The 20,162-nt window shown below is 49.9% G+C and overlaps 2 protein-coding genes across 3 annotated transcripts; both read left to right on the forward strand.

The window, feature by feature from the left end:
• The first annotated feature begins 3,651 nt into the window (after window positions 1-3,651).
• LOC119112333 (endocuticle structural glycoprotein SgAbd-2-like) lies at window positions 3,652-4,308 on the forward strand. Its single transcript, XM_037236468.1, has one exon. It carries the CDS (start codon window positions 3,652-3,654, stop codon window positions 4,126-4,128), a length of 477 nt encoding a protein of 158 aa, XP_037092363.1. The 3' UTR covers window positions 4,129-4,308.
• Window positions 4,309-7,165: 2,857 nt separating this feature from the next.
• On the forward strand, window positions 7,166-19,948 carry LOC119106484 (larval cuticle protein 16/17-like). Of its 2 annotated transcripts, none has more exons than XM_037230148.1 (2): window positions 7,166-7,191; window positions 19,283-19,948. In XM_037230148.1, the coding sequence occupies exons 1-2, from the start codon at window positions 7,183-7,185 to the stop codon at window positions 19,766-19,768; spliced, it is 495 nt and encodes a 164-aa protein (XP_037086043.1). In that variant the 5' UTR covers window positions 7,166-7,182; the 3' UTR covers window positions 19,769-19,948. The 2 variants fall into 2 exon arrangements, with proteins under 2 accessions (XP_037086043.1, XP_037086037.1); XM_037230142.1 differs by lacking the exon at window positions 7,166-7,191 and adding an exon at window positions 18,923-18,963.
• The last annotated feature ends 214 nt before the right edge of the window (window positions 19,949-20,162 follow it).

Here is a 20,162-nt window from a genome sequence, read left to right on the forward strand (position 1 = left end):
CTGCCCACGCCCGTGCCCACCGAGTACCCGACGCCCGAGGTGCCGTCCACCGAGGCGGCGCCCGAGGTGCGCACCGTGCAGGAGGGCTACTCGGCGCCGGAGCGGCAGGTGGTGCGGGCCCAGCAGCCGGCCGTCGAGTACGAGCCCGTCTACGAGTACCGGCCCGTCTCCCAGTGATACTGAGCACGGCCTCGCCGCCGCCTGTCCATCGGAACCGCCTTCGCGATTGACCGACGCCATGTCTGGAGACACGCCACGTCTATTTATGTGTGTGTGTGTGAGAACGGGACCAAGTCACCGCTGTATTTAAAATGTGAATCATCTGTGTACATGAATACACTTCACTTCAGGAATTTAAACATGGCGTTAAGAACTATTGTTCCCAATGGTGGGTTATCAATACCTGGCAATATCAATACCCTAAGAAAAGCTTCAGTATGTTAAGACTACCGACTGATGAACAAGCAACTAACTGTCGTACGGCAACAAGACCTTAGTGAATGAGGGGAGGACGGCAACCAGACATCAAATTTACCACGTGGAAGGAAGAGCACCACGATCATCGAACAAGCCGATCATGGCATGCTCATCTTTGTCCTGTAAGCATCATCGTTCGTGCGAGGAAAGACGGATTAAATTAGCTCGTTTAGCGTTGCTTGATGTAGCGCATTTTAACGTGGAGGAAATGTCTTCGCGGCTCTTAAAAGGCCACAACATACACGGGTGGCGCGGTCAAGTCATGATTGGTTCTCCCTTTACCATCTCCGCCACCAACCAATATCACGTGTTAAATCAGCGAGCCACAAATATCCTGAATAATAAAACCGCTCACAGACAGCACACAGACATGACTTCTCGCGGAACCAAGCCGGGCATCGCGAAGGTGAAGGTCTGGAGGTAGCGCGAAAAGACCTACCCATCAGAACGCCAACTATTTCAGGCACAAAAATCAGCCCATGAAGTCCCATACCTTCACTTGATTTTTAAGTCTTGAAGGCATCAGCCAAATCGTTTAAGCATTCTCGATTAAGTAGCGCGACTTTTATTCAAGTCGTTTAGTCGTGGTCCCTACTCTGTTCTTCACGAAAGACGGCGATGACAGCAAGTTTCATATCGATACCCAAATCCAAAACCACTGAAAGGTGGTCGATACTTCATGTTCAATGAACAACTACCTGCATGTGCACCACGATAAGTTGTTCAGCGCATTTGCCAGGAGCATTATGTACGTAGATAAGACAGTAGTAATAGCCTTATTCCTCGGAGAAAAACCACGAGAATGGAAATGCAGATGCGGTGACACTTCGGCAACATGCCCTTGTCAAAACAAATAGAAGTCAATTTCTATGTTTTTTTTTAAAGTACCTATAATTCAATAAATATTTTCTCTGCTATTCTTTTCGATAAAGGCATGTTGCCCAAATATCAACCCATCTATATTTCCATTCTGCTGGTTTTCTACGAGGAACAAGTTCATTTCTACCGTCTTACCCATGTGCCTCACAATGAAAGAGGGAACGAAATAGGGGAAGGCCATTAGCGACATTCTCGTACTGGAAAGCATAAACACAACAATTTATATGGTCGATGTTTTAAGGGAACCCAAACATCAAAGCATTCCATCATTCCATCATGTCAACTTCTACCACTATGATGAATTTTTTTGCCACCTCCTGCCATCCCGATAAAGTAACACCGACATTGACAAAGGTCAAAGATGATCAACCCTGACATTGGCAACAGTCACGTCGAACACAAACAGCTGCTGCTTGGGTGCCAGCACTTCACATCAATGCCATATCGAAAGAACACATTTTCTGCGGCTGAATACCACAACTACATGCGTCGGTAAGAACTGCTCGGCGAAGTGATAAATACTATGGCAATTTTGCAATATTCCTACAAATATCATATGCAGGGGCAGCAATTGAAAACGGATAGGCTGGCAAGCTGCACGCAATCCCAAAGGCATTTTTGTATCAAGGAGAGATCTGATCAAAGGTGAAGCAAACGGGTATGCACGGAAGGGGGAGGGAGCAATCCTTCTCCCCTCTTAAACTCTCAGGTCTCATATTAGAACAGTGAATGACTGCTCACAGAAAGTCAAAATTGGCGGGATTAATTCTGACTTACTTATGTCATCTTTCCTCTACTAATACCCCGATAGCACCCCTGAGTTCGATGTCCCAAAACCCGAAATCTGACACCATCCCACGCGTATATCCACCGATAATGCAGAAGTATAATGGAAGCAAATTGTGTAATTTCACGTTTAATGCGCATACAAACGCCCTGTGTGTGTGTGTGTGTGTGTGTGTGTGTGTGTGTGTGTGTGTGTGTGTGTGTGTGTGTGTGTGTGTGTGTGCGTGCGTGCGTGCGTGCGTGCGTGCGTGCGTGCGTGCGTGCGTGCGTGCGTGCATGCGTGCGTGCATGCGTGCGTGCGTGCGTGCGTGCGTGCGTGCGTGCGTGCGTGTGTGTTTGTGTGTGTGTATGTGTGTGTTGATATGGATATGGTTAACGGCGGGAGTGGGTGTGCGGGGCATTCACTAATCCTAGCAATCAGCGTAAGTTAATATCATCCATGGAAGTCTTCAGTTCCATGAACGAGCGGAGTCATCCACTGCGTTATCTCTGGCAAATACCTGATTGTCAACCGTTCTCAAAAACCGTTTTGGCCCAGCAACATATTTATAGCAAAGGTGGCCGCACGTCTGGATGAGGGAATATTTCGCTACTACTGACACGACATAATGTCTGATGGTGAAAGCCAGATCAACGGCTATATAGTAGCTAGAAAAGATTTCTCGCAAACACCGGTCACTATGCTAAGAACACTTAAGCGATAAATGTAGCTGTCTTTCATGTAGCAATAAAGAGCTCTGACTTACACATATCTGGATAAAAAGCTTAAGATTTCATGAGTAGTGAACTGGAAGTAATTGGTGGATTCTTTTCTCATCATTACATGCCTTCAGACGTGGATGAAGTAATACAATTCAAGTTACTCCACAACGGCACGCGCACAACCACTAGCATACCCTTGCCTGGACCATGGAGAGACCATGTGATGGAAACGTTGATAGGAGTACTGAATCGAAATCAATTCCTGTCACAGGTGACCCACAGACGTCTTGTGGAAGCCCACTGTGGCGAGCATACCAGGGACGGGCAGGGGGAGGGGGAGGCAGCGACCTCAGAACTTGTCCTGGCCACTGTCTAACCAGGGTCGACAGGCCACCGGCTGCACTATATAGCCCAGCACCGGCCGAGACAGGGCATCACAGCAGCTGCACCTACCGACAAGCGACAGCTCCCGTCCCGAAACTACTATAACAATCATGAAGATGGTGAGTCTGACCACTGGTTATGAACATTCTGTGGGTTAAATTTGACGGCAGTGATGGATTGCGGGGACCGTGATCAACTGTTTCATGCTCTGTGCATCAATACAACTCACCTTTACTGCTCCAGAATCAGATCAATCAAGGACAAAATCTTGCACAATCTTCAATGTCATACCTTGCCAAGGTCAACTAAAGAGAGTGTGGAATGTTACGCGCATCATTTCAAACATTTCAACACTTCAACAACGCCATCTCTGAACGATCACTGCCTGACGCTTCTAAACGCTACTGTTCACAGCTGGTTCTTATGGCGCTGGTGGCCGCCGCCGCCGCCGACTCGCAGCCCCGCACCAGCTACGGCGCCGCCCCGGCCGTGCGCACCGTCGTCGCCCCCCTGCCCCTGGTCCGCATCCTCGAGTCGTCCAGCACCAGCGACGACCAGGGCGGCTACGCCTTCCGCTTCCTCTCCGAGGACGACATCCAGCGCCAGGAGGAGACGGCCGACGGCACCGTGGTCGGCTCCTACAGCTACATCTCGCCCGAGGGCGTGCCCGTCAGCGTGCGCTACGTGGCCGACACGCTCGGCTTCCGGGCGGAGAGCGACGCGCTGCCGACGCCCGTGCCCACCGAGTACCCGACGCCCGAGGTGCCGTCCACCGAGGCGGCGCCAGAGGTGCGCACCGTACAGGAGGGCTACTCGGCGCCGGAGCGGCAGGTAGTGCGGGCCCAGCAGCCGGCCGTCGAGTACAAGCCCGTCTACGAGTACCGGGCCGTCGCCCAATGAGACTGAGCACAGCCTCACCGCCGCCTGTCCATCGGAGCCGCCTACGCCACTGACCGACGCCATGTCTGGAGACCCGCTACGTCTATTTATGTGTGTGTGAGAGAACGGGACCAAGTCACCGCTGTATTTATGGTGTGACTCATCTGTGTACATGAATACACCTCATTTCCGCAATGCCAACATGATGTTGTTTGGTGGTTGTTGTTGTTCAAAGGTAGTGAGCATCGCGAGCATCCGGCTTGCTGAGGAAGGCCCCAGCGATTCAAAGATGACGCTGAGAATCGATAGGTTCCTATTGCTAGAAAGCAGTGAACTTCAAGATATTTGTATTCCTTGCGCAAGACTTTTCTCCCTGTCACCTCAATAGATTGGAAAGTCGGCGACTGGTTGGGACGGTGGGAGCCGGGAGCACGGCCTTTGCGACAAAGATAAGGAATTACATATTTCTCACTGTGCATGCAAGGTGACCGGACACAACTTGGCATCACAGTTGATCGCAGGACGCAGTAAATCCAGGCATGCAATTCTTTGCATCGCAGATGGTCGTGTTCTCATCTTGGTAAGGTACCTGTGTTCGACGCAAGTTTTTGGGGTCGGCTCAGGACTGGCATCAGTTATATCGCATGCAACGTGGGCTAGACTGCACTGAACCTGACAGGTGGCAGACTGCACGTGCCATGTGACAGCCAGGTGCATCCACAGGAAAATAGTCACATTTGCAATAGCCTGCACTAGCCATGCCGTCAGCGATGACATGTCAAAAATTCAACATCGGAATGGAGTTCTTACAATGGCGGTTAGCTGGGCTAGGTTACAAACATATTGTGAACTTACCTGCTTACTTGAACTTAGTAAGTATTACGAATTACGATTGTATTTCCCACAAACGAGCAAAGCAAACATCCACTTCACACGACCCAAGTCCTCTAGTCAGTAATGACCTGGACTCAACTGAACTGAACTCTGAAGAACCGAACTAGAGATGGGCATACAAAAGCGCCGAACGTCGTTTTCCCCAGGAGGCCTTAACTCATCTCATCAGGTCACTCTATGACGGATTAGGAGTCAAAACAGGTTTTCGCGCTGCGTAGAGCTTAAAGTGCTGAGCGTCACTTTAACCGCATTCCAAGACAACTAAATTGGTAGGTCAAAGTCTCATTTGGAAGTTGCGTGGAAAAATTATTGATATAATCCCAGGGACGTCACATTCTGCGATGCATCCTCCACATATGAGACGAGACGACCTTGCCACCATTCCTGCTTAATTCATATAGCCCCAGCAATAACATGCTTACGGCTGTTTAAGAGGCATTGCATATTTCATTGCTGTAACAATTGATCAAGGCAAATATGACTTGCCCTTGGTTTTGTAGGTGCCAGAAAAACTCCCGCAGATTTTAGAATAGGATATACGTTCGCATGATGTCTGTACCATGTCAGCCCGTCTGGTTCTTGGCTGAGATTGGGCACAGTTCTGTTCAGAATCAGCAATACTGTGAGACTTAACATCTGTTGGCGTCGTCACAAATTGGGAAAAGGAGAATAAACTAAAACCGGAAGGCAGCTTGTCAACACAACGTTGGCAAACCCGCAAACACCCCGTTACGATGCCAAGAGGCCTGTGAAAAACCAGTGCCCTCTGTTGGCACGAGGACGTTACAAACTCGGAGGCTGCTGTGGGCATTAGCTTAACAAGTTCAAATAATGTTTTCACCGCTCAAAGCGTGCCGCAAAGCGTGCCCAGTGTGTGCCTACCGATAACGAAGTTTTGCTAGAACATATCCAGCGGCATGCGGGACCAAAGGCACCATGCAATCAGAAGGTAACACAACACACAAATGCCATCGGCATAGACATGTTGTAATACCATCAAAACGTCTTTATTCTGCCTCAAATTATGAAAATAACTTTACGTGGGAAGTAGTTGAACCACGACCAGATGGGGTGCCCCGAAAAAAACAAATTATCTTAACATTTCTCTGCAACATTTCTGCTGCTAATCTTGACGACTCTTCGTTGAGTCACTTCAATTCCCTTCGGCAGAGTCAATGGAATCTCGGCCCCCAATGGCGATGGTATTCAAGACCAGCATCACTTCAACTACCATGACCTCGTGAACGATGTTCCAAAACAAGACATGTGTGCCGCTTTGTTGACAGCCTTACGTCAATACAATGATTTCAGGCGAGCATTAAACGTTCAGGCGTGGACACCTTTTCTTCTTCTCCACTGGTGAACGGACTAAAAGTCTGCGTCTCCCATCAATGTATGCCACGAACGTAATTCGACGAAGAGACCCCTGTTTCTTCGTCCAAAAAATAAAAAAATAACTTAAACGGAAAACGTCTTGCAGAGCATGTCTACGATGATAACGGCCTTCCCCATAAATTCGAAAACAAGCTCTGAAATCCTCTTACCCAGCTGATGTGCAAAAAGACCGCTGGTCGTTTACCTATGGCTTCACGGCCGCCCCACATCAGCCCAAGAACATGCCTAATGAGGTTCACATAGTGGTTACGTCTGAAAGCTGAGTTGTATTTTCCTCCGCTCATCGGCGTTGATGTTCAAAACAGGCTTCAAGCTTCAGCGATATCTAGCACGTCAAAACCGTACAAGACCTGACCAATAACATTTCACGAAGATAGCTTACAGATGCACACGGTGACAAGGAGGAATTTCTTTACATTAATGGCCGCGGTATTCAAATTCGGACGAGAGCTGAACACCCCGCTTGCGGCCGTCCTTTCTCCTCGCCATTTATGCCCACACCCTGCAACAGGCAATGGACGAGAAGATCAGTCGTGTGCTCCGAAGCAATCATCCCGTGATCAGAGATGACCCACCTCAGGATCAACCAGAGCCGGCTGTGACGTCACAGTCGCCGTCGGCGATAGAGAGCATATCGGGGTGGGGAGGGATGACCCCATAACTTGTCCTGTCCACGGTCGAAGGACATCGGCTTCACTATATAAACCAGCACACACCGAGACAGGGCACCACAGCAGCTGCACCTCCTGACAGGCACCAGCCCCCGTCCCACACACAATACTCAACATGAAGATGGTGAGTGCGACTACGGGTGTTGGGTTTCCTCTAAGCTGAATACGATGAAGCTTTTAGATGGCACAGCGATGACGCCATTTACACCTGGACCTGGGCCAAAGGAGACCATTCGTTTGGCTGCACTAGAGTAAAACCAATAATAAACATAAACTTCTGTCATTTCCGATTTGTCAGACATTGCCAAGACCAATTGAAAAAGCGCATACCTAGCGCGAAAAACGTCGCACATGCTTTCAAAAATGTATTGCAAAGCAGTCTCTTCGAACGAATAGGAGCCGACCACATGACATATACGTCACGTTTTTTTTATCCACAGCTGCCTCTACTGGCGCTGGTGGCCGCTGTCGCCGCCGACTCGCGGGCTCGCACCAGCTACGGCGCCGCCCCGGCCGTGCGTACCGCCGCCGCCCCCCTGCCCCTGGTCCGCATCCTCGAGTCGTCCAGCACCAGCGACGACCAGGGCGGCTACGCCTTCCGCTTCCTCTCCGAGGACGACATCCAGCGCCAGGAGGAGGCGGCCGACGGCACCGTGTTCGGCTCCTACAGCTACATCTCGCCCGAGGGCGTGCCCGTCAGCGTGCGCTACGTGGCCGACACGCTGGGCTTCCGGGCGGAGAGCGACGCGCTGCCCACGCCCGTGCCCACCGAGTACCCGACGCCCGAGGTGCCGTCCACCGAGGAGGCGCCCGAGGTGCGCACCGTGCAGGAGGGCTACTCGGCGCCGGAGCGGCAGGTGGTGCGGGCCCAGCAGCCGGCCGTCGAGTACGAGCCCGTCTACGAGTACCGGCCCGTCTCCCAGTGAGACTGAGCACGGCCTCACCGCCGCCTGTCCATCGGAGCCGCCTTCACCACTGACCGACGCCATGTTTGGAGACCCGCTACGTCTATTTATGTGTGTGTGAGAGAGTACGGGACCAAGTCACCGCTGTATTTATGGTGTGACCTATCTGTGTACATGAATACACTTCATTTCCACAATGCCAACACTGTGTTGCTTAGTGGTTGTTGGTGTTCAAAGGTAGTGAGCACCGCGAGCATACGGCTTGCTAAGGAAGGACCCAGAGATTCAAACATGACGCTGAGAATGGATAGGTTCCTATCGCTAGAAAGCAGTGAACATCAATATATTTTGATTCCTTGCTCGAGACTTTTCTGCCTGTCAGCTCAATAGATTGGAAAGCCGGTGACTGGTTGGGACGGTGCGAGCCGCGAGCACGGCCTTTGCGACAAAGATAAGGAATTACATATTTCTCACTGTGCATGCAAGGTGACCGGACACAACTTGGCATCACAGTTAATCGCAGGACGCAATAAATCCACGCATGCAATTCTTTGCATCGCAAATGGTCGTGTTCTCATCTTGGTAAGATACCTGTGTTCGACGCAAGTTTTTGGGGTCGGCTCAGGACTGGCATCAGCTATATCGCATGCAACGTGGGCTAGACTGCACTGAACCTGACAGGTGGCAGACTGCACGTGCCATGTGGCAGCCAGGTGCATCCACAGGAAAATAGTCACATTTCCAATAGCCAGTACTAGCCATGCCGTCAGCGATGACATGTCAAAAATTCAACATCGGAATGGAGTTCTTACAATGGCGGTTAGCTGGGCTAGGTTACAAACATATTGTAAACTTACCTGCTTACCTGAACTTAGTAAGTATTACGAATTACGATTGTATTTCCCACAAACAAGCAAAGCAAACATCCACTTCACACGACCCAAGTCCTCTAGTCAGTAATGACCTGGACTCAACTGAACTGAACTCTGAAAAACCGAACTAGAGATAGGCATACAAAAGCGCCGAACGTCGTTTTCCCCAGGAGGCCTTCACTCATCTCATCAGGTCACTCTATGACGGATTAGGAGTCAAAACAGGTTTTCGCGCTGCGTAGAGATTAAAGTGCTGAGCGTCTTTTTAACCGCATTCCAAGACAACTAAATTGGTAGGTCAAAGTTTCATTTGGAAGTTGCGTGGAAAAATTATTGATATAATCCCAGGGACGTCACACTCTGCGATGTATCCTCCACATATGAGACGCGATGACCTTGCCACCATTCCTGCTTAATTCATATAGCTCCAGGAATAACATGCTTACGGCTGTTTAAAAGGCATTGCATATTTCATTGCTGTAACAACTGAAAAAGGCAAATATGACTTGCCCTTGGTTTTGTAGGTGCCAGAAAAACTCCCGCAGATTTTAGCATAGGATATACGTTTGCATGATGCCTGTACCATGTCAGCCCGTCTGGTTCTTGGCTGAGATTGGGCAAAGTTCTGTTCAGAATCAGCAATACTGAAGACTTAACATCTGTTGGCGTCACAAATTGGGTAAAGGAGAATAAAATAAAACCGGAAGGCAGCTTGTCAACACGACGTTAGCAAACCCGCAAACACCCAGTTACGATGCCAAGAGGCATGTTGAAAACCAGTGCCCTCTGTTGGCACGAGGACGTTACAAACTCGGAGGCTGCTGTGGGCATTAGCTTAACAAGTTCAAATAATGTTTTCACCGCTCAAAGCGTGCCGCACAGCTGCCCAGCGTGTGCCTACCGATAACGAAGTTTTGCTGGAACATATCCAGCGGCGTGCGGGACCAAAGGCACCATGCAACCAGAAGGTAACACAACACACAAATGCCATCGGTATAGACATGTTGTAACACCATCAAAACGTCTTTATTCTGCCTCAAATTATGAAAATAGTTTTACGTGGGAAGTAGTTGAACCACGACCAGATGGGGTGCACCGAAAAAAACAAATTATCTAAACATTTCTCTGCAACATTTCTGCTGCTAATCTTGACGTCTCTTCGTTGAGTCACTTGAATTCCCTTAGGCAGAGTCAATGGAATCTCGGCCCCCAATGGCGATGGTGTTCAAGACCAGCATCACTTCAACTACCATGACCTCGTGAACGATGTTCCAAAACAAGACATGTGTGCCGCTTTGTTGACAGCCGTACGTCAATACGATGATTTCAGGCGAGCATTAAACGTTCAGGCGCGGACACGTTTTGTTCTTCTCCACTGGTGACCGGACTAAAAGTCTGCGTCTCCCATCAATGCACGCCATGAACGTAATTTGACGAAGTCACGTTTCTTTGTCCAAAAATAAAAAAACAAATTAAACGGAAAACGTCTTGCAGAGCATGGCTACGATGATAACGGCCTTCCCAATAAATTTGAAATCATGTTCTGAAATCCTCTTCCCTAGTTGATCTGCAAAAAGACGGCTCAGCTGATCGTTTGTCTATAGCTTCACGGCCGCCCCATATCAGCTCAAAAACGTGCCTAATAAGGTTCATATAGTGGTTAGGGCTGAAAGCTGAGTCGTATTTTACTCTGCTCATCGGCGTTGATGTTCGAAACAAGCTTCAATCTTCAGCAATATCCAGTGCGTCAAAACCGTACACGACCTGACAAACTACACTTCGCAAAGATAGCTTACAGATGCACACGGTGACATAGACGAATTTCTTTACATTAATGGCAGCGGTATTCAAGTTCGGACGAGAGCTGGACACCCCGCTTCGACCCGTCATTCCTCCTCACCACTTATGCTCACACCTTGCAACAGGCAATGGACGGGAACATCAGTCGTGTGTTCCGAAGCAATCATCCCATGATCAGAGATGACCCACCTCAGGACCAATCAGAGCCGGCTGTGACGTCACAGTCGCCGTCGGCGCTAGGGAGCATCTTGGGGTGGGGAGGGATGGGCCCCATAACTTGTCCTATCCACGGTCGAAGGACATCGGCTTCACTATATAAACCAGCACCGGCCGAGACAGGGCACCACAGCAGCTGCACCTCCTGACTGGCACCACCTCCCGTCCCACACACAATACTCAACATGAGGATGGTGAGTGCGACTACGGGTGTTGGTTTCCTCTAAGCTGAATACGATGAAGGTTTTAGATGGCACAGCGATGTCGCCATTTATACACGGACCTGGGCCGAGGGAGACCATTAGTTTGGTTGCACTAGAGTAAAACCAACATTAACAAACATCCACCATTTCCAAACCCCATCCAATATGTCAAACATTGCCAGGATCAACTAAAAAAGGATACCTTAGGCAGAAAATGTCACTTAGTGCTTTCATAAATTTCTGTAACTCGGTCCCTTCGAACGATTACGAGCCAACCACAAGACGTACACGTCTCCTTTTTTACTCACAGCTGGCTCTTCTGGCGCTGGTGGCCGCTGCCGCCGCCGACTCGCAGCCTCGCACAAGTTACGGCGCCGCCCCGGCCGTGCGTACCGTCGCCGCCCCCCTGCCCCTGGTCCGCATCCTCGAGTCGTCCAGCACCAGCGACGACCAGGGCGGCTACGCCTTCCGCTTCCTCTCCGAGGACGACATCCAGCGCCAGGAGGAGGCGGCCGACGGCACCGTGGTCGGCTCCTACAGCTACATCTCGCCCGAGGGCGTGCCCGTCAGCGTGCGCTACGTGGCCGACACGCTGGGCTTCCGGGCGGAGAGCGACGCGCTGCCCACGCCCGTACCCACCGAATACCCGACGCCCGAGGTGCCGTCCACCGAGGAGGCGCCCGAGGTGCGCACCGTGCAGGAGGGCTACTCGGCGCCGGAGCGGCAGGTGGTGCGGGCTCAGCAGCCGGCCGTCGAGTACGAGCCCGTCTACGAGTACCGGCCCGTCTCCCAGTGAGACTGAGCACGGCCTCGCCGCCGCCTGTCCATCGGAACCGCCTTCGCCATTGACCGACGCCATGTCTGGAGACACGCTACGTCTATTTATGTGTGTGTGTGAGAGAACGGGACCAAGTCACCGCTGTATTTAAAATGTGACTCATCTGTGTACATGAATACATTTCACTTGAGCTATTTTAACATGGCATTGTTGATGAATGACTGTTCCACTGTAAAACGGCAGGCATCAAAGGCGTTGGGTCCTTGAGGAACGGTTCACCTTGTCAATCCATTACATGGATAGGTCCCAAATTACTTGAGATAATCCGAGGCGGCACAAAGACTGTTATAGACGGAAAAGCAGTCGCCGTAATCAAATGTTTGTTTTCAGCATACCATTTAATGCAGCGAAAAATAAGTCCAAAGGTTTGTTCGGCTTCGTTCTGGCGAAGCAGGCTTTCACGTGAACCTAGAGCCAACAATATTGACTCTGTGCGATCTGTTCAATGGTTAATACGCGTTCGGGTGGGTCAATTTGATACCTTTTTTCTTCACGAGACTAACTTCCGAACGACGTGGAGGAGCAATGCCAAGCTCTGTTTAGCGTAGGCAATTGAACAGGCAATTCTTCGGTATTCAAAATTACACATGCCTCATAAGATCGATAACCTGCACAGGGCAAAGTCAAAGCCATACCAAAGCTGTCAGCGTCGGGAATTTCTGAAGGGAGCTTTCAAAACGATGCAAGGACAGAGTTTTACACGAAATAATGCCATTTTGAGTTTCATACAAATAAAAGGTTGAATGTTCCATTCACCGTCGGATATGGATAAAGGAAAGACCGATAACAAAACCAAACTGCTTTTCTGGAAAACTACCTTCATGCTGTAGTATTTGGCGCTATTCTAAATCCCTCTATCATAACGTCAACAAACAACTGGTTTCGACTACTTCATAAACGTCCGGAGAATTCACTGACAGAAAATTTATTCTTGCTTTGAGGAACATGCCGCCGGGGATAGATCATAACACCTATTGGAAGTTGAAATACACAAATAAACTCGAGGAATTATGGTCATTTCAACCCTCTAAAACTCAGCAAGGTCACGGGCCTGATTCAACCGGTCGCCAGGTCGTGTGCTTTAAGGGAGTGACCCACATTTGTATGAGGTTTTGAGCTGAAGTAGTCATCTTAAAGATCATTTGGTGCAATTCACAGCCCTGCCCATATTAAGACCTAAACCGTTCTAGTGTCTGAGCTATACGCCTGTAAAAACCGCAAATAATCTCGTCCAGACTACTTCAAAGTCCCCCAGGCATCCACGACGTAATGTTAATGCCGTTCAAATCCTGTCATTCCATTGGCCATGCGGCAATCAAGAGCATGAGAAACATAACTGTCGAGCTGCTCATATCTGGCGTTCGTGGGCAAAATTTCCAGACATAATGGCCATCAATTGACTCTCACTCAACGCTGTACAAGGTGTGATGGCGTCATCAATCAATGGCGTGCTGAGGAGCATAATTACTAAACAGAAATTGTATTTTCTAGGTCAGCCTTTTTCACTTAAAAGCATACGACTAGTTTGAGTGCGAGCGTTTTTTTCACGTGAAAACGTGAGAAAAGTGAACTCCTTTCATCGCGAACTGAAAACAAATGTTTATAGCATTATATTAAGCCAAGTCATAAAAAATCAACACACCAAATGCCATTAATCGCTGGCGTATTCCAAAAAGACTTAAACACGCGTTGGGGTGGGGGTGAAACTGACCCTCCGAAGGTTTTTCTGGAATGGTTTTCGAACGGCGCGGCGCAGCCACGGCAAATTTTGCATGATCGTAGATAATTGAATACCGGATCATCTGACATAAAAATTTAGATGTACCTGGTACGTTCACTGACGTATGATAGGTCAAAGTCAAGCCATAGTTTCAGCGAAGGCAACTTCCAGGGAATCGTTCAATCTGATCCAATAACGGAGTGTTAGGTGAGGCCATACATCTCTGAAATACTTCCTTAGGCAACACAACAATTCAATAAAAAAACTGCATTGACCAAAGGTCAGATCTTAAGGTCAGACAAAAGTGAAAGCCAACCCGTTTTTTTACTCTAGAGCATGCTGTATGGGATAGCTTTTGGTGCCCATTTCGAATTTGCTGATAACGGGAACCGCATTATACACCTTCCACAGACTTCATTAAGACCAGCATAGGTCACTGACCTAGAATGACCAGGTCAACATTTTGTTTTTAGGAACATATTGCCTTGCGTAATCCCTGTCGCCTATCCAAATGCAAACCCAAAGCAGTCTTGTTGGCCTTTGGTCACTATGACCTTCAAAAGGTCAAACAAGGTCACTGACCTTCGATGATCACGTACATTTTTGCTCAGAACAGTTATCTAGGTTTTAGAAGCTCTTTGGAGACCAACCTGAAATTTAACATCGCTTGACCTTATTTGACCCGAACATCATGATCTAGGAATGTCAGACTTTGACCTAAGTGAGTTCAGGTACAGGTCAACACACCGTCACTTTGGTGCCTCTAGTCCTCTCAGTCCCTGAGATCTCAGGGAGGGGGGGTCAAAATGACACCCCACCCCAGCGAATGGTAATCAACCGGCCACCCGGGTGCGTGTTAATACTACGTTAAAAGTTTGCTTTCATGACCTGTTGCCTGAAATTCATCGTTTCCTTTTTTGACGACATTTTATAACTTCGGACGTGGAATACTGCATTCCAAGCTGCTCTACATAGTCACGTACGTGCCCGCCACGACAGCCTACCCAGGACCATGGGGAAGACGTTGGTTGGGAACGATGATAGCGGCCCTGAATCACAATCAATTCCGATCAAGGGTAACGCATCTGACGACCCGTCGAAGCCGCCTGGGGCGAGTACACCAGGTAGGGGGAGGGAGAGGGAGCGACCTCATAACTTGTCCTGACCAGGGTCGACAGGCCACCGTCTCCACTATATAACCCAGCACCGGCAGGGACAGGCCATCACAGCAGCTGCACCTACCAACAAGCGACAGCTCCCCTCCCCACATCACCATACTAATCATGAATATGGTGAGTGTAAGTGTCATAAGCTCTCTCTGGTCTTAACACGAATCTTGGATGGTGAGGTACTGAAGTTAATGACATAATGACCTGCGTCGAGGAAAAATGGAGCACTTTTACACAGAAATCAAGAGGAAAAGTAACGATAGTCTATTATCATTTCTGATTTGTCACACATCGCCAATATCAAACAAAGAGCGAATGAACTATGCATTAGATGTCATTTTAACCTTCTCTCCAGGGATTTCCAGCCATCATGTAGAGGCAATGATTATGTCACCGTCTGACACTCCCGTCCCCTAAATTATTTACAGCTGGCTCTACTGGCGTTGGTGGCCGCCGTCGCCGCCGACTCGCAGCCTCGCACCAGCTACGGCGCCGCCCCGGCCGTGCGTACCGTCGTCGCTCCCCTGCCCCTGGTCCGCATCCTCGAGTCAACCAGCACCAGCGACGACCAGGGCGGCTACGCCTTCCGCTTCCTCTCCGAGGACGACATCCAGCGCCAGGAGGAGACGGCCGACGGCACCGTGGTCGGCTCCTACAGCTACATCTCGCCCGAGGGCGTGCCCGTCAGCGTGCGCTACGTGGCCGACACGCTGGGCTTCCGGGCGGAGAGCGACGCGCTGCCCACGCCCGTGCCCACCGAGTACCCGACGCCCGAGGTGCCGTCCACCGAGGAGGCGCCCGAGGTGCGCACCGTGCAGGAGGGCTACTCGGCGCCGGAGCGGCAGGTGGTGCGGGCCCAGCAGCCGGCCGTCGAGTACGAGCCCGTCTACGAGTACCGGCCCGTCTCCCAGTGAGACTGAGCACGGCCTCGCCGCCGCCTGTCCATCGGAGCCGCCTTCGCAACTGATCGACGCCGTGCCTCTAGACAAGCTACGTCTATTTATGTCTGGGTGAGATAACGGGACCAAGTCACCACTGTATTTATGGTGTGATCTAATTGTGTACATGAATACACTTCATTTCCGCAATGCCAACATGATGTTTAGTGGTTGCTGGTGTTCAAAGGTAGTGAGCACCGCGAGCATTCGGCTTGCTGAGGAAGGCCTCAGGGATTCAGAGATGACGCTAATAATGGATAGCTTCGTACCGCTGGAAAGCAGTACACATCAGGATATTCTGATTCCTTCCTTCCTTCTGCCTGTCAACTCAATAGATTGGAAAGCCGGCGACTGGTTGGGACGATGGGAGCCGGGAGCACGGCCTTTGCGACAAAGATAAGGAAGTACAAATTCTTTGCATCGCAGGTGGTCGTGTTCTCATCTTGGTAAGAGACTTGTGTTCGACGCAAGTTTTTAGGGTCGGCTCAGGACTGGTATCAATTATATCGCATGCAACGTGGGTTAGACTGCACTGAACCTGACAGGTGACAGTCTGCACGTGCCATGTGGTAGCCAGGTGCATCCTCAGGAAAATAGTCACATTTCCAATAGCCGGTACTAGCCATGCCGTCAGCGATAACGTCAAAAATTCAACATCGGAATGGAGTTTTACAATAGCGGTTAGCTAGCCTAGGCTACAAACAAGTTGTGAACTTACCTGCTTACCTGGACTTAGTAAGTATTACGAATTACGATTGTATTTCTCATAAAAAACAAAGCAAAAATCCACTTCACACGACTCAAGTCCTCCAGTCAGCAAGGAACTGGACTTAACTAAACTGAACTCTGAGCAACCGAACTGGAGATAGGCATACAAAAGCGCCGAATGCCATTTTCCCCAGGAGGCCTTAACTCATCTCATCAGGTCACTCTATGATGGATTAGGAGTCAAAACGGGTTTTCGTGCTGCGTAGAGATTAAAGTGCTGAGCGTCACTTTAACCGCAATCCAAGACAACTAAATTGGTAGGTAAAAGTCTCATTTGGAAGTTGCGTGGAAAAATTATTGATACAATCCCAGGGACGTCACACTTTGCGATGTATCCTCCACATATGAGACGAGACGACCTTGCCACCATTCCTGCTTAATTCATATAGCCCCAGCAATAACATGCTTACGGCTGTTTAAGAGGTATTGCATGAGGGGTCAGGTAGGAATGATTTCATTGCTGTGACAATTGATAAAGGCAAATATGACTTGCCCTTGGTTTTGTAGGTGCCAGAAAAACTCCCGCAGATTTTAGCATAGGATATACGTTTGTAGGATGTCTGTACCATGTCAGCCCGTCTGGTTCCTGGCTGAGACTGGGCAAAGTTCTGTTCAGAATCAGCAATACTGTGCTTGCTGCTTAGAAATTTAAATAAAGAACATTGTGCTCGTAGCGCAAAAATATTCATAACCAATGCTGCATGCTGTGCATTTGAAGATACTGAAAAATGACGTTAATTTGCCTACGGCATGCTGGGTTCTACCATGTCGCCATTCCCTTTTCAGCCACACGAATCACCGCCACAGCATTGTTAGCAACGATCCGCTTTCGCTTCAGCTCATGAAATGTACAAAGAGTGTGGTTCAGCTTAGGACACAAAGCGGCATTTTTCCTAGCGGGCCGACTCAGCTCACGACTCGCCCCAAAACCATTGACTCAAGAGCCGATGCATGATTCAGCTCGAGTCGAAATAAGCCTGCTTGGTACACACATATGCGCATACACAAAGCATCAGTGGAACGTCGCATACGTAATGATCTGCACCTCATGTCTTCGGGCCGAACATACAGTTCTTCGAATGAATCTTGTACACACGGCAAACCTTCACACGTCTTTTGGTTTACCATGCGGAGAGGAGACTTAACATCTGTTAGCGTCACAAATTGGGTAAAGGGGAATAAACTAAAACCGGAAGGCAGCCTGTCAACACAACGTTGGCAAACCCGCAAACACCCAGTTACGATGCCAAGAGGCCTGTTGAAAACCAGTGCCCTCTGTTGGCACGAGGACGTTACAAACTCGGAGGCTGCTGTGGGCACAAGCTTAACAAGTTCAAATAATGTTTTCACCGCTCAAAGCGTGCCGCACAGCTGCCCTGTGTGTGCCTACCGATAACGAAGTTTTGCTGGAACATATCCAGCGGCGTGCGGGACCAAAGGCACCATGCAACCAGAAGGTAACACAACACACAAATGCCATCGGCATAGACATGTTGTAATACCATCAAAACGTCTTTAGTCTGCCTCAAATTATGAAAATAATTTTAGGTATGAAGTAGTTGAACCACGACCAGATGGGGTGCCCCGAAAACAACAAATTATCTTAACATTTCTCTACAACATTTCTGCTGTTAATCTTGACGACTCTTCGTTGAGTCACTTCAATTCCCTTCGGCAGAGTCAATGGAATCTCGGCCCCCAATGGCGATGGTATTCAAGACCAGCATCTCTCCAACCATCATGACCTCGTGAACGATGTTCCAAAACAAGACATGTGTGCCGCTTTGTTGACAGCCTTACGTCAATGCAATGATTTCAGGCGAGCATTAAACGTTCAGGCGCGGACTCCTTTTCTTCTTCTCCACTGGTGACTGGACTAAAAGTCTGTGTCTCCCATCAATGCACGCCATGAACGTAATTTGACGAACAGACCCGTTTCTTCGTCCAAAAAAACAAACAACTTAAACGGAAAACGTCTTCCAGAGCATGTCTACGATGATAATGGCCTTCCCAATAAATTCGAAAGAAGGTTCTGAAATCCTCTAGATGCTTACAGATGCACACGGTGACAAAGACGAATTTCTTTACATTAATGGCCGCGGTATTTAAGTTCGGACAGGAGCTGAACATCCCGCTTCGACCCGTCATTCCTCCTCACCATTTATGCTTACACCTTGCAACAGGAAATGGACGAGAACATCAGTCGTGTGTTCCGAAGCAATCATCCCATGATCAGAGATGACCCACCTCAGGACCAATCAGAGCCGGCAGTGACGTCACAGTCGCCGTCGGCGCTAGTGAGCATATCGGGGTGGGGAGGGATGACCCCATAACCTGTCCTGTCCACGGTCGAAGGACATTGGCTTCACTATATAAACCAGCACACACCGAGACAGGGCATCACAGCAGCTGCACCTCCTGACAGGCACCAGCTCCCATCCCACACACAATACTCAACATGAAGATGGTGAGTGCGACTACGGGTGTTGGGTTTCCTCTAAGCTGAATACGATAAAAGCTCTAGATGACACAGCGATGACGCCATTTACACCCGGACCTGGGCCGAGGGAGACCATTAGTTTGGCTGCGCTAGAGTAAAACCAACAATGAATAAACATCCACCATTTCCAAACTATTTCCAAAATGTCCAACACTGCCACGATCAATTGACAAAAGGATACCTTAGGCAGAAAATATCATTTAAAGCTTTCATAACTTTCTGTAAATCGGTCTCTTCGAACTACGAGCCAGCCACATGACGTACACGTCCCCTTTTTTACTCACAGCTGACTCTAGTGGCGCTGGTGGCCGCTGTCACCGCCGACTCGCGGCCCCGCACCAGCTACGGCGCCGCCCCGGCCGTGCGTACCGCCGCCGCCCCCCTGCCCCTGGTCCGCATCCTCGAGTCGTCCAGCACCAGCGACGACCAGGGCGGCTACGCCTTCCGCTTCCTCTCCGAGGACGACATCCAGCGCCAGGAGGAGGCGGCCGACGGCACCGTGTTCGGCTCCTACAGCTACATCTCGCCCGAGGGCGTGCCCGTCAGCGTGCGCTACGTGGCCGACACGCTGGGCTTCCGGGCGGAGAGCGACGCGCTGCCGACGCCCGTGCCCACCGAGTACCCGACGCCCGAGGTGCCGTCCACCGAGGCGGCGCCCGAGGTGCGCACCGTGCAGGAGGGCTACTCGGCGCCGGAGCGGCAGGTGGTGCGGGCCCAGCAGCCGGCCGTCGAGTACAAGCCCGTCTACGAGTACCGGGCCGTCGCCCAATGAGACTGAGCACAGCCTCACCGCCGCCTGTCCATCGGAGCCGCCTACGCCACTGACCGACGCCATGTCTGGAGACCCGCTACGTCTATTTATGTGTGTGTGAGAGAACGGGACCAAGTCACCGCTGTATTTATAGTGTGACTCACCTGTGTACATGAATACATTTCACATCAGCAATTTTAACATGACATTGTTGATGAATGACTTCCGCTGTAAAACGGTGGGCATCAAAGGCCTTCGGCCGCTGAGGAATGGTTCATCTTGTCAATCCATTAGATGGATAGGTCCGAAATTGCTTGAGACAATCTGAGACGGCAAAGAGACTTTTATAGACGGAAAAGCAGCCGCCGTAATCAAATGTTTGTTTTCAGCATACCATTTAATACAGCGAAAACTA

This window comes from Pollicipes pollicipes, unplaced genomic scaffold (genome assembly GCF_011947565.3).
Source record: "Pollicipes pollicipes isolate AB1234 unplaced genomic scaffold, Ppol_2.1 Scaffold_2555;HRSCAF=2994_pilon_pilon_pilon, whole genome shotgun sequence".
In the NCBI taxonomy this organism is placed as follows: Eukaryota; Metazoa; Arthropoda; class Thecostraca; order Pollicipedomorpha; family Pollicipedidae; genus Pollicipes; species Pollicipes pollicipes.